The 14,781-nt window shown below is 45.2% G+C and overlaps 2 protein-coding genes across 8 annotated transcripts in view; one reads left to right on the top strand and one right to left on the bottom strand.

Moving 5' to 3' along the window:
- Positions 1 to 9,709, top strand: part of LOC127602535 (membrane-associated phosphatidylinositol transfer protein 2-like) — a 43,199-nt gene extending 33,490 nt beyond the window's left edge. For 4 of the 7 annotated variants that reach the window (XM_052068718.1, XM_052068719.1, XM_052068717.1 and 1 more), the window contains 10 exons: positions 556 to 720; positions 1,184 to 1,438; positions 1,728 to 1,876; positions 2,823 to 2,939; positions 3,489 to 3,605; positions 3,674 to 3,822; positions 4,889 to 5,038; positions 5,118 to 5,298; positions 5,471 to 5,599; positions 6,328 to 9,709. In XM_052068718.1, the coding sequence (XP_051924678.1) occupies positions 556 to 720; positions 1,184 to 1,438; positions 1,728 to 1,876; positions 2,823 to 2,939; positions 3,489 to 3,605; positions 3,674 to 3,822; positions 4,889 to 5,038; positions 5,118 to 5,298; positions 5,471 to 5,599; positions 6,328 to 6,705 (1,790 nt within the window). In that variant the 3' untranslated portion in view covers positions 6,706 to 9,709. The remainder of the gene's footprint in view (positions 1 to 555; positions 721 to 1,183; positions 1,439 to 1,727; positions 1,877 to 2,822; positions 2,940 to 3,488; positions 3,606 to 3,673; positions 3,823 to 4,888; positions 5,039 to 5,117; positions 5,299 to 5,470; positions 5,600 to 6,327) is intronic. The other 3 variants (XM_052068721.1, XM_052068722.1, XM_052068724.1) reach the window with 2 other exon arrangements.
- A 3,247-nt stretch (positions 9,710 to 12,956) lies between these two features.
- Positions 12,957 to 14,532, bottom strand: arl6ip4 (ADP-ribosylation factor-like 6 interacting protein 4). Its single transcript, XM_052069200.1, has 5 exons — positions 14,256 to 14,532; positions 13,813 to 14,175; positions 13,368 to 13,485; positions 13,222 to 13,291; positions 12,957 to 13,100 (listed from the first exon to the last, which is right to left on the bottom strand). The coding sequence occupies exons 1-5, from the start codon at positions 14,407 to 14,409 to the stop codon at positions 13,044 to 13,046; spliced, it is 762 nt and encodes a 253-aa protein (XP_051925160.1). The 5' UTR covers positions 14,410 to 14,532; the 3' UTR covers positions 12,957 to 13,043.
- Positions 14,533 to 14,781: the final 249 nt, after the last annotated feature.

Below are 14,781 nucleotides of genomic sequence, written 5' to 3'. Positions count from 1 at the left end.
ATTGAAACATGTTGTCGATAGTTAAAAAAAAAAAAAAAAAAGAGAGAGAGACGGTAGCCTATGCGGCGCATCCGAGCCGTCATTTTTCCCTTGCGGCAAAGCCTGAAGGTGTTGGAACTGTGAGTCATTTTATTTCGTCGTCCCGATTAATAAAAAGCCGCCGCGCAACCTTTAGAATGCCGCCTTAACGTCTCTTTCTCGCCATCGGCATCCCATTTTGGCTGTTGTGACGTGTGCACGTCTGCTTCATGACCGAATCCGTCTTGAACGTTGAGTTTTTAGCGCAAACGTGGGGACCATCTCTCCTGTGATGTTTTGTGCCCCCCCCCCCCCCCCACCCCCCCATTGGCTTCTCGTGACGTGCGTTTGTGTGCATCATGTGTTTTGTGGACATGCTTTGGGTGAAGCTTCAGAGGCCATCGGGAGAATGATCTCGGCCTTAAACCAAAATCGCAGGTTGGCCTCTGAACCCGTCACGCGACTCCCTCCCCCTCCGCCCCCTTCCCCCTCGTCTCTCTCGTCTAACGGGAATCTTCCCTTGTTTCGGCTCAATAGCGGATGTTGTTCAGTCTCATGGTGGTGTCTTCATGGACAGTTCGTACCCCTCATCCCCCATCACGGGCCCCTTCTCCCGGGGCCAGCGGCGCGCCAGTGAGGTCAGCATTGCCAGCCAGGTGTCAGGAATGGCAGACAGTTACACTGCCGGCAACATAGCCAACAGTAAGTGTTCGCCCGACGACACCCGCGGTCCCACCCCCCCCCCCCCCCACGCACGCACACACACGTACGTGTACGCTCACACAGTCTTCCCTGACAAAAGCACGTGACCGCTTAGGCAGGTAGACGCGAAGAGCTCCGCCCGCAAGGTCGTGGCCCCGGTCAGAGCAGGGCAGAGGTTCACCGGAGAGCGCCCCCTATGTCTCTGTGTGTCTCTCGCTGTCTTAAGTGTGAAATGCGACTTGGCATTTTCTCCCAATGCTGCAATGCATCCGGGGCACCGAGCAAAGCCCTTGTTGTCTTTTACATCTGATTGTCCCCACCCACTTACACACCCGCGCGCACACCCACACACCCACACCCGCACGCGTATTGTAACAAGAATGGTCTCGAGGTTTTCTTCCAGATGGACACGCTCCGGCGCCGATGTTTTTTTCTTTTTTTGACATGCTTCTTTTCCTTCCAGCCCAAAGAGACGCGTTTAGTCGGTCCAAAGGTTCCGGCCTTTTGTCGCAGTTGGCCCTGTCCTCCCAAAACAAATTCTTCTTGAAAAGCCCCCCCAAATCCCGCAAGAAACTCAAAGAACCCGCCGAGGAGAAGGACGGGGACGCAATGTCGTGCGACAGTCAAAGTCTAGGCTCCGACTGCTGCATGTCTCCCGGACTGCACAGTGCTATATGCGATCTGGTCTCACTGGACTCCCAGGCGCAGGTGGACCAAGGTATTTTGCACCGAGACCACGTGAGGCTCAAGGAAGCTTCTCCGATATCAGGAATTTACTCCTCCATCTTCTCCTCAATCAAACGAGCTTCCTCTTGTCGCTGGTGGTTTTTCTTTGGGTTTTTTTTTTTTTTTTAACCCGCACAAAACTCTTCCTGTAGATCCACACCCGCTGCTGGGATTGGTGCTGATGGCTCTTGGCTTTTGGTCTCTTTGTCAAATGATGGATGTGGTTGAGCCAGCTTGTGTTGCGTCCGCGACTCATTGCGTGCGCGCTCGTCCCGTCCCAGTTGCAGCTCGCTGGTGGGGCACCAAGCGCATGGACTTTGCCCTCTACTGCCCCGACGCGCTGACCGCCTTCCCCACCGTGGCGCTGCCGCATCTTTTCCACGCATCCTACTGGGAATCCACCGACGTGGTGTCCTTCCTGCTCAGACAGGTGAGACCGCGTCGGCGTCGCCAACGTGTCCTTTTCTGAGACGTTATTTTTTTACGCTGTGAGTTTTTGCACCGATGACATCATATTGCAATATATTTTTTTTTGGCATGTTCATAAATTAAGGGTTAGCTCAAGCAACGGGGGGGATTTTATTTTTTTTTTCTGAAACCTCAGTTATAAATTGCATGGTAAAAATCCATCTGGGGTGGCCCGGTAGCCCAGTGGTTAGCACGTCGGCTTCACAGTGCAGAGGTACCGGGTTCGATTCCAGCTTCGGCCTCCCTGTGTGGAGTTTGCATGTTCTCCCCGGGCCTGCGTGGGTTTTCTCCGGGTGCTCCGGTTTCCTCCCACATTCCAAAAACATGCGTGGCAGGCTAATTGAACACTCTAAATTGTCCCTAGGTGTGAGTGTGAATGGTTGTTCGTTTCTGTGTGCCCTGCGATTGGCTGGCAACCGATTCAGGGTGTCCCCCGCCTACTGCCCGAAGACAGCTGGGATAGGCTCCAGCACCCCCCCGCGACCCTAGTGAGGATCAAGCGGCTCGGAAGATGAATGAATGAATGAATGAATGAAATCCATCTGCTTTGATAGACAGGCTGAACTTAAAAAGCAAAAAAAAAAAAAAAATGAAAATATCTGAAAAACACATCTGATTCAAATCTGAACTGAATTCACCCTTTGACAGACCCGATTTTTACATTTCACCGGAACATCGAGAGCATCGTTAGACCAATTATTTGTTTACGCTCGAGCAGAACGTTGCCGGTCGGACCGGATCGCTCTCATATTCACCCTTCGACATTTCCCAAAATGTTTTTTTAAAATTGGACCCAGAATCTTAGTATCAGAATCAGTCTGAAATGGATCCCGTTGCTGACCGCCGGTCATCGCTGCTCAGTGCCACCCGACGCAACCCAACGACGCTGATCCAAACGTGTGCCGCAGGTTATGAGGCACGACAACTCCAGCATCCTCGAGCTCGACGGCAAAGAAGTGTCCGAGTTCACGCCGTCCAAACCTCGCGAGAAGTGGCTGCGCAAGAGGACTCACGTGAAGATCAGGGTACGGTGGGCTGCTCTCGTCTCGCCGTGCAGAAGCATTTCAAAAAGCGTGACTTGAGAATGCTGCGGTTTACATCAGGCAAGGCAACGTTATTTCCAAAGCACCTTTTCACACACAGGCGGCACGGTGGGGGCCAATGGTTTAGCACGTCCGCCTCACGGTCCACGAAGTCGAGGGTTCGATTCCGGGCCACGGCTTCCCTGCGTAGAGTTTGCATGTGGATTTTCTCCGGGTATTCTGGTTTCCCCCCACATTCCAAAAACATGCACGCTAGGTGAATTGAACACCATGTAATTGTCCGCAGGTGCGATTGCGAGTGTGAATGGGTTTTTTTTGTCTTTGTGTGCCCTGCGATTGGCTGGCAACCGGTTCAGGGTGTCCTACGCCGGCACCCTGGCGACCTTCGTGAGGATAAAACGGTTCAGCTAATGGATGGATATCAGACAAGGCAACTCAATATGCTTGACGCAACAAAGCGTTTTCCAAATTGAGCAAAGCAAACGAAAGAAAAGTGGCTCATTCGATTGGTTAATAGACATATTTTCGCAGAACGTGACGGCGAACCACCGGGTCAACGATGCCGTGTTCACCGAGGACAGCCAGCAGACGGTGACCGGTCGCTTCATGTACGGCCCCCTGGACATGGTCACTCTGGCTGGCGAGAAGGTCAGCGGCCGTGAGGCGCGCGTATGCGGGTGTTTTGCGCGTGCGCTGAGTTTGTGCGGCGCCCCCAGGTGGACCTGCACATCATGACGCAGCCCCCGTCGGGAGAATGGGTTTACTTCAACACAGAGGTGACCAACAGCAGCGGCCGCGTCTCCTTTCTCATCCCCGATGACAAACGTCTGGGTGTCGGCGTCTACCCTGTCAAAATGGTGGTCAGGTATGTTGCTGTAAATCAGCATGACTTTTTTGAAAAATATACACAGTATATAGTGCGAGACGAAAGTTGGATGTTTTGGGGAAGAGAGAAATATTTAATTTTTTTAAAAAAAATTATTTAATAAGCCTATTCACTCAGACCATCCATCCATTATTTTATTTATTGATTTATTTTTGTTGTATTTTTTCTTATTTGATGTTGTTTTTAACATTGTACTCGTGATTTTAACTGCTTGTTGTAAGGTGTCCTTGAGTTTCTAGAAAGGTGCCCACAAATAAAATGTATTATTATTTTTTTTTTTTAGGGGAACGTCTGTTTATAAAGGGGAAGTCAACAAATTGCACAGTAGTCTTATCGCGGCATTCTGATTAGTATTACGGTTGTGGAAAATGAATGAAAGTCGGAAAATTGGCCCGTTTTTCTCCACCGCTGCGGCGGCCATTTTCTGATCGAAACAGAAATCACAGTGGGTTGGGATCAGGTCATGGCCAATCATGGTTCAGCTTCAGGAAAACGGTGAGCCGTGATTGGTCGTTACCTGAGCCCTGAGCAACTGTGACGTCATTCTCAGATGACACAACGTGGCAAAATGCCCTCCCCCCGAGATGAATAAAAAGCGTTCGATTTTGCTGCTGGACTCACATTCGACAAACGCAACATTTAATTGAAAGATGTTTGTTGTTTTTTTTTCTCTTTCTCCTTTCTTCTTTCTACATTCTTGCTGCTGGAGGCTGTAAATTTCCCCATTGTGGGACGAATAAAGGATATCTTATCTTATCTTATTAACCACAGACTAGCGGAAGCACATGGAACATACCAAGAAAATTTAGGGGATGCCGAGTGTACCCCTTCAAAATAAACTTTCATCCTGCTCGAAAGTTTCACATTTTTGCAAAACTTCAAAAAATGTTGTTCCAACGACAACAACAAAAAAAGAGGGTTTAATTTTTGTGGAAAAAAGTAGATGTTTTGGAAAGGGCGAAGCTGTGCGAATACTTTCCAGAGACAAAGCAGGCATCAGGATTGGACGCTCCATCGTGTGGCTCATCCAAGTTGACGTTTTTAGGGGCGACCACACGTTTGCGGACAGCTACCTGACGGTGATCCCTCGCGGCACCGAGTTTGTGGTGTTCAGCATCGACGGCTCCTTCGCCGCCAGCGTGTCCATCATGGGCAGCGACCCCAAAGTGCGGGCGGGGGCCGTGGACGTCGTCAGGTAAATGGCTTCCGTCACCCTTTTTTTTTTAAACGGACGACCCGTGAATGAGAAGGTGTCGTTTTGCGCGCGTCGGCAGGCACTGGCAGGATTTGGGCTACCTGATCATCTACGTGACGGGACGACCGGACATGCAGAAGCAGAGAGTGGTCGCCTGGTTGTCGCAGCACAACTTCCCGCACGGCATCGTGTCCTTTTGCGACGGCCTGGTGCACGACCCGCTCCGACACAAGGCCAACTTCCTCAAGGCCTTGACCGAGGTCAGAATGCCTCTTTGATGTTGAGTTAAGTTCACAACGCGTGAGGGATTCTCGATAGTTTTTTTTTCCTGTAAACCACAAAGACAAAGGTGGCGTGTGGCATGTAAGCCGTCGTCGACGTCGAGACCCAACCGGATATTCATGTTCTGTGCCCGACTTCTTCTGCTGTCAGGCTAACATGAGGATATTTGCTGGCTACGGCTCCAGCAAAGACATCTCCGTGTACACCTCCATCAACCTGCATCCGTCGCAGATCTTCATTGTTGGTCGACCCTCCAAGAAGATGCAGCACCAGTGTCAGGTACGTACGGTCGAATCGCTGTTCATTTCCGTTGCGCGACAAGTCAACGGTTTTTTGGGAGTGAAGTTGAGGATATGGCTGTCGAGTTCCTAACCCCGCCCAGCGGGAGTCCGAACGGCTGCATTTCACACAACAGTCTAAAGCGGCACCTGCGTGAGAAACGGGGTGGTCGATCAAAAAGGCCAAGCTAAAATAAACGGCGGGGGGGGGGGGGGGGGGGGTGGCCAAAATTTGATTGGCTGATAACTTTGTCACCGGCAACATTAGTTGGTGTTCAAAAAAGGTTCTTTTACAACCCTGACAACAAAGTTCTAATATGGTCACTCTTAAACATCAACAAGACGCCACAGAACAAATACAAAGTGCATGAATCATGCAGGAGACACAAAAAAACGGGTCTTTTGGGGTTGGGGGGGGGGGGGCGAACTTGCATGTATTAGCGGTACGTGGCCAAGACAATTAAGTCCTATCTTGACACTGGGGTGTGGTGACTTTTCAAAATAAAATATTTTTCAGCTTCAGATCATAAACTGAAAGTACTGTTAAGTTTTTTGATGCTTTCATTTGCGCTGCGATTGGGGACCACCGGTTTAGGCGATTACACTGTTAGGTTAACGATCCTCTTCCGCATGCGCATGACAAAACTGTCTTGCGTGTGTGTACTTCTACCGTGCGAGGAATACCGGCGTTCCACGACTTGCGTGACCACGTATTTTACGTGCCGACAGTTCATCACAGAGGGCTACGCGTCACACCTGTCCCAGCTGGAGCACAACCACCGCTCGCGCCCGGCCAAGTCCGGCAGCACCCGCATGGTCCTGCGCAAAGGCAGCTTCGGCCTGGGCGCCAACAGCGACTTCCTGCGCAAACGCAACCACCTGCTGCGCACCATCTCCTCGCAGCCCGCGCCCAGCTCGCCCACGGCAGGCGGCGTGAGCGCCATCCACTGCCGCCCCGAGCGCACGCAGAGCCAGTCGGACGGCGAGCGCGGATCCGCCCACGGCCACGGGCAAGGGGCCGCGCAGCGAAGCATGAGCATCACGGCGGGATGCTGGGGGCGCAGCAGCAGCACCAAAATGGAGGCCGGGCTCCTCAGCCCCAAATGAGGAGGCGGCTGTACAGATAAAGGACGCCTGAAGAAAAAAACAAAACAAAAAAGGTCAATAATTGACGCCTCCCGCCCCCCCAAAACAATTGCCTTTACATTGAACATTCGTTCCTCACAGGGATACATTACAAACTTTTTTTTATTTGATTTTAGTCCTTCCGCACACTTAAGAATCATTTCAACTCATTAAAACTTTCCAACTTAAAGCAACGCTTTTGAAAGTATTCCTTAGTGCCTATTTTCTTGCCCCGCCACAAAAAAAAAACGGGCTGTTTGTCACTCCCAGCTGACGTTGACTCCAAAACACACAAGAAACAAGAAGATTTGTACTGGATAAGTAACCACTGAAATGTCCCCTCAAAAGCAATTTTATTTCAAGAAAGCCCCATTAGCTCAATGCTAACATATAATGCAAAATCCCCTAGACAAGCTAACTGAGACATATAGATCTAGAGAGAGACAGATTGAGCTATACAGAGAGAGAGAGATACACGCACACACACAAACAATTACAAACCTTAAAGCAATTGCAATGTGAACACATGCGGCGCAGCAACACATGCTAACGGAAGTCCAAAAATACAAGCACGTATTCACTCTGCTCTGTGGGAACAACGGCTTCGGGATTGGGGACCTTCTCTGCCTTCTTGATTTTAAATTGGCCGCAAGTCTTCCATCGGAGCACCGTGCCATGTTGTCGCATGATGTGGTGCTACACTGAAGACACGCATCTCTAAATTCGGACTTGCCGGTCCACTGTAAAACCTCATCAAACATGATCTACGATTGTGATTTCCTGCGGCTTCACCGTATTGTATGAGAGCAAATTATCCTCATCGCAGATATTTTTGAGATGGAGACTACCCTCTAATTCATTATTCTCTATTTGGCCTCATCACCGTTTTTGTCCTCTTTCCAAAACGCCACATGGTGGCGCCAAATCTCCGCCAAAGGAAGATAATCTTGCGTTTGTTGCCAGGACACAATAATAATAATAATATAAAACAGCAACACGCATTGAGGAAAAAAAAGAGAAAGAGGCAAAATAAATATAGCTGCAAGAAAAAGTATGTGAACCCTTTGGAACGCATCAATTAAGTCACAAAATGTGTTATGATCATAATCGAAGTCACAATCGACAAACGCAGAGTTTTCAAGAAAACATTTGCTGTCGTCACAGATCAGACCTGCACAACGGTCAGGAGACATTTTGGACCATCCCTCTTTCCAAACCCAATTTATTCAGAAATCTCGGTCATTCCAAAGACTTCATAATTTTTTTTTGCAACTCGAACTGTAAAATAAAGACATCGACATTAATCGTATGAATTGTACATTGACGGTAATGACTAGTTGTGAAATATTTTTTGCTGTCATTACTTGAACATGAGCCGTCTGTACTTTTTCATTTGTGGCTAAATGTGGATGTATGCTTGCCATGGCGCCATCATGTAGCATCTAAAGGCAATTCTGGTTGTTTGCGGGGGGGTAGGGGGTGTCATTTACTTGTGTGTGTGTGGGTGGGGGTGGGGGGGTTGGAGGGGGTGTCTGTATTGAAATGGTGAATATACCACAAAAACGCATTAAGAGGATTTCCCACCATATTTTACCCCCCCCCCCCCTCCAAATAAAGGGTGTGAGGATGTGATTTGTGTACATACGGCAAAGCAGGCTGAACTCGGCTCCTCCCGACCAGACAAAGCTCATCTCTGAGCGAAGATGTTTCACCGATTCCTTGGCGCCGTTTTTGTGACGTCATCTAGGAAGAGCACAAAAATATCACACGTGACTTTTTCGGCAAATGATGGAGCATTGGCAAGCATGCGGCGAATTGATGTACTCTCTTCAGGTTCTGCACTTCAATCATGGACCCTCCCCCCTTTTTGGGATCCCACCGGGTCCAAAGTGCTGTAAAGTTTTTCTCCAAACTTGCTAGCACAACGCAGACTTCATGTGGGATGGATTCAGAGAAGAAAAATGGATTTCGTGTCCATTTCCACCCAAGCGGCCCCCACAAAAATCCCCGTCACATCTTGGAAGTTAAGGACCCTTTAACTGCGCAGCAACCTGCTCATGTTTTTTTTTCCACTGTCACACTTGGAAGGAGTATTTGGGCTTCACTGACACACAAAAATCACACGATATGACATTTTTGTTGTAATATTATTGGAATCAATTTTGCAGGGGGGAAAAAAGTAGCTTTTCAAACAAATATTTTGGGAAGAAAAGGCTGCTTTTTAATGCAAAATATTTTTTTTAAATGTTGGAATCATAAGACTTGTTGATTTTGAAGACCATTTTAAAACTTTTTGTCTCAAAAACATCACATTTTGATCACATTTTTTTTCTTTAAAAAAAAAGTAATCTCAAAAAGTTACTTTTTTAAAATCAAGAATACAAAACAATCTTGCAAGATTATGACTTTTGATCAAAAATATTGGCTTTTCCGGACACAGTGTACAACTAATGTTATAAAACTGCGCCTTTATTCTCGTAAAATGACAGTTTTTCTGAAAGATGGAACTTTTTTTCCAGAAAACCTGCAAGTTTAATTTCATAACATGACTTTATCTTGAAAAAGTCTGACTTTTCTCTCAAAACAAACAGTCCCGAAAAATTCTTGCAAATATTGGATTTTTTTTTCCAGCACGAACTTTTCTTCTCGAAAATCTTGGCCTTTTTTCCTTGAAAGTACAGCAGACCTCACTTTTAACCTGGTAAGGTTGCGACCTTCAAAATATCCCTTCTTTTCCTCTCTCCGAAACCACCACTTGGAAAATGTTGTCCTATTTTTGTGGAAAAGATGGGACTTTTCTTGAACATCTGCTGGGGGAACCGTTTCACGAGTCGACGAACTCGCGAATGTGCCAAAGTTGTCAAAAGTCGAGCGGGAACTGCATAGTGTGTACGGGCGCCTCCAGCCACAAATGTTTGTACATGATTCTTGTGATATCGATGATAAATACGCCGACTCTTGGTATGCACGAGTGCTTTCTGCTCCACCCGGAAGTGTCTTCTTTATTCTTCACTTTTGGAATTTTATGTTGGTTTCAGTGGAGCAAAATCTTTTTTTTTTCATTCTTGGCTTGTTTTAGTGTGGCCTGGCACAATATTTTCATTTGTTTTTAGTTCGCCATCCTTATGATGATATGACGACCAGTGTTTTCTTGTCAGTCACACTCATGTTCTATTTATTCTTATTTTATTTGTAATCTTTGCGGAAAGCTATTTGGGAATGCCCAGTCAGCAAAATTGGTCTGGCCCAGCTGTGGGGCAGACACGGCACGTACACTCGGCCCACATACCTCAATGAGTGACGGTCCTGCAGTGGCCCACGTCTGGCATCCATGATGTGGGCCGCATTCAACCCAGATCTGAGCCGCATTGTAAAACCATATCTGGCCCTACTGCGGCCCGACGCTGGGCCAGAACAGGTTCCTGATATCAGCCTGAATTCAACCTCAACGAAGCCACATCTTTCACGAGCCATATTTGACCCGCATTAAAAAAAGTCTCAAAAACGACTGTTATGTTATGTTATGACATATGTTTATTGTCATAATTTGTGAACCTCACATATAACTCCACATACACTGGAAAAATGCACTTTTCTTTATTTAACAGTGAACACAAAGTCCAAATTGGGATGCAGCTTACTCTTGAACGGTATTTTTCTGTCCATCAAATTGTTGCGCTCTCCATGTCCTCTTTTCTCTTTAGCCGAATTTTTAGCCGAAAAAAAAACGACCATGTATAGTAAGGCGTTTTTGGATGAATTTTTTTGCCGAAAAAAATGACCATCTACAGCAAGACCTTTTTGGACGAAAAAAAACACCATGTATAGTAAGGCATTTTTAGCCGAAAAAAACGACCATGTATAGTAAGGTGTTTTTAGCCGAAAAAAACCCGACCATGTATAGTAAGGCGTTTTTAGCCGAAAAAAATGACCATGTATAGTAAGGCATTTTTAGCCGAAAAAAACGACCATGTATAGTAAGGTGTTTTTAGCCGAAAAAAAACCGACCATGTATAGTAAGGTGTTTTTAGCCGAAAAAAACCCCGACCATGTACCATAGTAAGGCGTTTTTGGACGATTTTTTTTGCCGAAAAAAACGACCATGTATAGTAAGGCATTTTTAGCCGAAAAAAAACGACCATGTATAGTAAGGCGTTTTTGGCCGAAAAAAAAAACGATCAATGTATAGTAAGGCGTTTTTAGTTAAAAAAAAACGACCATGTATAGTAAGCCGTTTTTTGCCGAAAAAAATATAGTAAGTAATTTTTGGACAAAATTCTTAGCCAAAAAAAGACCATGTATAGTAAGGCGTTTTTAGCCGAAAAAACCCCCACCATGTAAGGCGTTTTTAGCCGAAAAAAAGCGACCATTTATAGTAAGGCGTTTTTAGCCGAAAAAAACACCCATGTATAGTAAGGTGTTTTTAGCCAAAAAAAAACGACCATGTATAGTAAGGTGTTTTTAGCCGAAAAAAACGACCATGTATAGTAAGGTGTTTTTAGCCGAAAAAAAACCGACCATGTACCATAGTAAGGCGTTTTTGGACGATTTTTTTTGCCGAAAAAAACGACCATGTATAGTAAGGCATTTTTAGCCGAAAAAAAACGACCATGTATAGTAAGGCGTTTTTGGCCGAAAAAAAAAACGATCAATGTATAGTAAGGCGTTTTTAGTAAAAAAAAAAACGACCATGTATAGTAATCCGTTTTTTGCCGAAAAAAATATAGTAAGTAATTTTTGGACAAAATTCTTAGCCAAAAAAAGACCATGTATAGTAAGGCGTTTTTAGCCGAAAAAAACGACCATTTATAGTAAGGCGTTTTTAGCCGAAAAAAACGACCATTTATAGTAAGGCGTTTTTAGCCAAAAAAAGAGACCATGTATAGTAAGGCGTTTTTAGCCAAAAAAAAAAGACCATGTATAGTAAGGCGTTTTTAGCCGAAAAAACCCCCACCATGTAAGGCGTTTTTAGCCGAAAAAAAACGACCATGTATAGTAAGGTGTTTTTAGCCGAAAAAAACCCCGACCATGTACCATAGTAAGGCGTTTTTGGACGATTTTTTTTGCCGAAAAAAACGACCATGTATAGTAAGGCATTTTTAGCCGAAAAAAACGCCCATGTATAGCAAGACCTTTTCGGACAAAAAAAACGACCATGTATAGTAAGGCATTTTTGGACAATATTTTTAGCCGAAGTAAACAACCATGTGTAGTGTATTTCATGGTCGTTTTTTTCTGCTAAAAATGGGGCACATTACACAACACGAGCAATGCGTACACACAGTTGCATCCATAAACGTGACAAACAAGCAGATACTTCTTTTCACCTGTGTGTTCCTCAGCATCATCATTGGGTTCCTGGCTGCATTCGGAGCGGAAGGGCTTTCAATTGAATTCGCGACCATTGGTGTCGAAAATAAATAAAAGCAGGACGTGTGTGTTGATGGGTAAACGGCATAAAGTATATTCCATTTTTTTGCAGTGTATAAACAACAGAAATGCATTGTGTCATATTTTGTCCTCCATTACACTCATTTAAATTTATATTACAAGACAAGAAACATGATTTGAAAATGTTTTGGATGTGAAAAGAACAGTCACAAGATCAGACAGAGTTTACAATCAAAGATTTTAGTATTTACCTCATTAGCAAAAACAAACTAAATACAATTTGAAGTTTTAAAAAAAGTTAAATGCATAATAATCATGTATCCCCAATAGACAGAAAAAATACTCCACTTTCTCCAAAAATAACATCTTTTTTTAAATAAAAAATGTATTACTTCTGGTGAAGATATACAACTTTTGTTTACTTAGTAAGTTGCATTTTTTTTCTCTTGGAGACGCAGCCCCACAAAAAAAACTACTTTTTAAAAAACGTTTTCATGAAAACATGCTGTAATTAAAATAATATTGACCTTTTCCTACAAACATTGGTACTTCTTGCTTGAAAGTGTGTCTAAAGTGTGTTCCCGTGAAAATATTCGACTTTATTAAAAACATCTTGACGTTTGCCTTTTTCCGCAAAAACATTCAACCTCTCAAAAATATTCAACAGAAAAAAATAAATCAAAATTTTCTTGAAAATGTCCGACTTTTGAGCGAACTTTAAACTTATCTAAGTGACTTTTTTTTGAATGCATGACTTTCTCAAATGTATGATTTCAAACTAAAACTTCTTTTGTCACACTACATGTCTTTTATTCTTAATTATGTTTTTTTCAATCTGAGGGAAAAAAAGTATGCCTTTTATCTCAAATATATAGACATCTTCCGGAAGGTTTTTATCTCCAAGTGTGCCCAAGCGTGGCCTCGAGTGCCTATCTGTTGAGCCCCAGCATTCTCTGGAAGGAGCTGCCATCTCCCTTGGTGGCTTGCTACATGGACAAAAAAAACAACCCCACACCCCCCCCAAAAAAATCACAATCACAAAGAAAGAGATGTAATTTCTAATTGCTGGTATTTTTGCAACACGTTTTGTGTATTCTTGTGTACTACCTTGTTGATATCTTTGTGTTTCTCCCTGCTGACGATCTCCTCGATGATCTCACCCTCACCTCGCACAAGTCTGAAGGAGTGCACATCACCTTCTTGTAGTTTAGCTTCAGAGGTGAACAAGAACATCACAACATCCAACGCCTCACCTGGTGCGCCCCGTTTCGGGATCGACCACTCTACGGATGACGCTCTGCCGGGCGTCGTATTCCTCCTTGGTCAGAGGCCTCCTGGTGGCCAGCCGGGACTTCTGCTCATCCGTCATCACTGCGCACATCACAAACCAACACACAAGAGACTTATGATTGTGCTCCTTGAATTCTACCTAGCAACAAAACGATTTCTTCCTGAATCCAATGATCCCAACCAATTCTGTTCAAAAAAATAAATAATAAATCATTATTTTCGTCCTTGAATTTTGCCCCAAGACTAATAACTGCGCTCCCTTGAACAAATTATTATGCTCCCAGAAATTCTGCCCAACAACCAACAATTGCCATCCATTGAGCAAATGCCTGCGCTCCTTGATTCCTGCCTCGCTCCAAATGATTTCTCTCCCGGATCAAATGATTTAGTTGTGTTGTTGCGGGTCACCTGGGCCGAGCTCGACACCGCCTTCGTCGCTCTGCCAAAGCTCCAGCGAGGAGGAAGGTTTGGGTGGAGGGATGCTAAGCGGCTCAGCGAGCTGCATCAGCCTCTTCTGTATATCGTCCACCTTCGTCGTCTTCTTCTCCTCCTCCACTTTGCTCTTCTTCAGCTTCTTTTTCTTCTCCTTCTTGCGCCGCTTTTTCAGCTTGGCCTGCTTCTTCTTTGACTTCTTCTTGGCTTTCTTCTTCTTCTTCTTTTTCTTCGTTTCCTCACCGGACGACGGAGAAGACGACGACGACGAGGAGGAGGAGGACGAGGAAGAAGATGAAGAGGAGCTTCGTCTTCGCTTTTTCTTTTGTGTTTTTACACCTGACGGAATGAACAGAGTCAGTTCCCCACCGAATAAAAAGTGTTTTGTTACCATTGTGCCGCGTTTGTGCGGTGCTAACCTTGACTTTTGTGTGACTTTTTCTTCGATTTGCTCCGACTTCTGCTGCTGGAAGACGACGATGAGGAAGAGGAGGACGGAGACCTTCGTCGTTTCTTTTCTTTCACATTTGTCACCACTTTTCCGCTTCTTTTCGGGGATCTACTTCGGTCCATTTCCGTTTGTGTGGTGTCTTGGGATGTCAACCGAAATAATGACCACCCATTATAGGAGTTGATTGTCCACTGCAGGGATGTTAACGGCTGGTCCGCCAGCTATTTGTGTCCGACAGGCAATTCCTTCAGCTGCTTTTAGTTCCTACCTGAATATAAAGTAGACGTATAAAAATTCGCAATGACTGCCGGAAAGACACCTCGTCTCTCTCTCACACGCACACACACTGCATTCTACCCATTTTCACGTCCTCAGCTTGCTTTGCAGGAGGATCCATGAAAGTGTTGAGGGGGGGGGGGGGGGTGTAAAAGGAAACATGATACAATTTAGCTCATAGATTCCTCTAACATTAAAAAAAAGACTAACTGAAAGAA

This window comes from Hippocampus zosterae, chromosome 6, assembly GCF_025434085.1.
Source record: "Hippocampus zosterae strain Florida chromosome 6, ASM2543408v3, whole genome shotgun sequence".
NCBI classification, from domain to species: Eukaryota; Metazoa; Chordata; class Actinopteri; order Syngnathiformes; family Syngnathidae; genus Hippocampus; species Hippocampus zosterae.
The sequence above is the reverse complement of the archived record's forward strand: the minus strand, read 5'-3'. Positions and strand labels throughout refer to the sequence as shown.

Coding starts and splice junctions, on each gene's coding strand:
- arl6ip4 (XM_052069200.1), bottom strand. CDS start 14,409: ATGGACCGAAGTAGATCCCCGAAAAGAAGCGGAAAAGTGGTGACAAAT. Junction 13,486..13,812: donor CGGTGTCGAGCTCGGCCCAG/GTGACCCGCAAC, acceptor TGATGTGCGCAG/TGATGACGGATGAGCAGAAG. Junction 13,292..13,367: donor CCCGAAACGGGGCGCACCAG/GTGAGGCGTTGG, acceptor GCACTCCTTCAG/ACTTGTGCGAGGTGAGGGTG.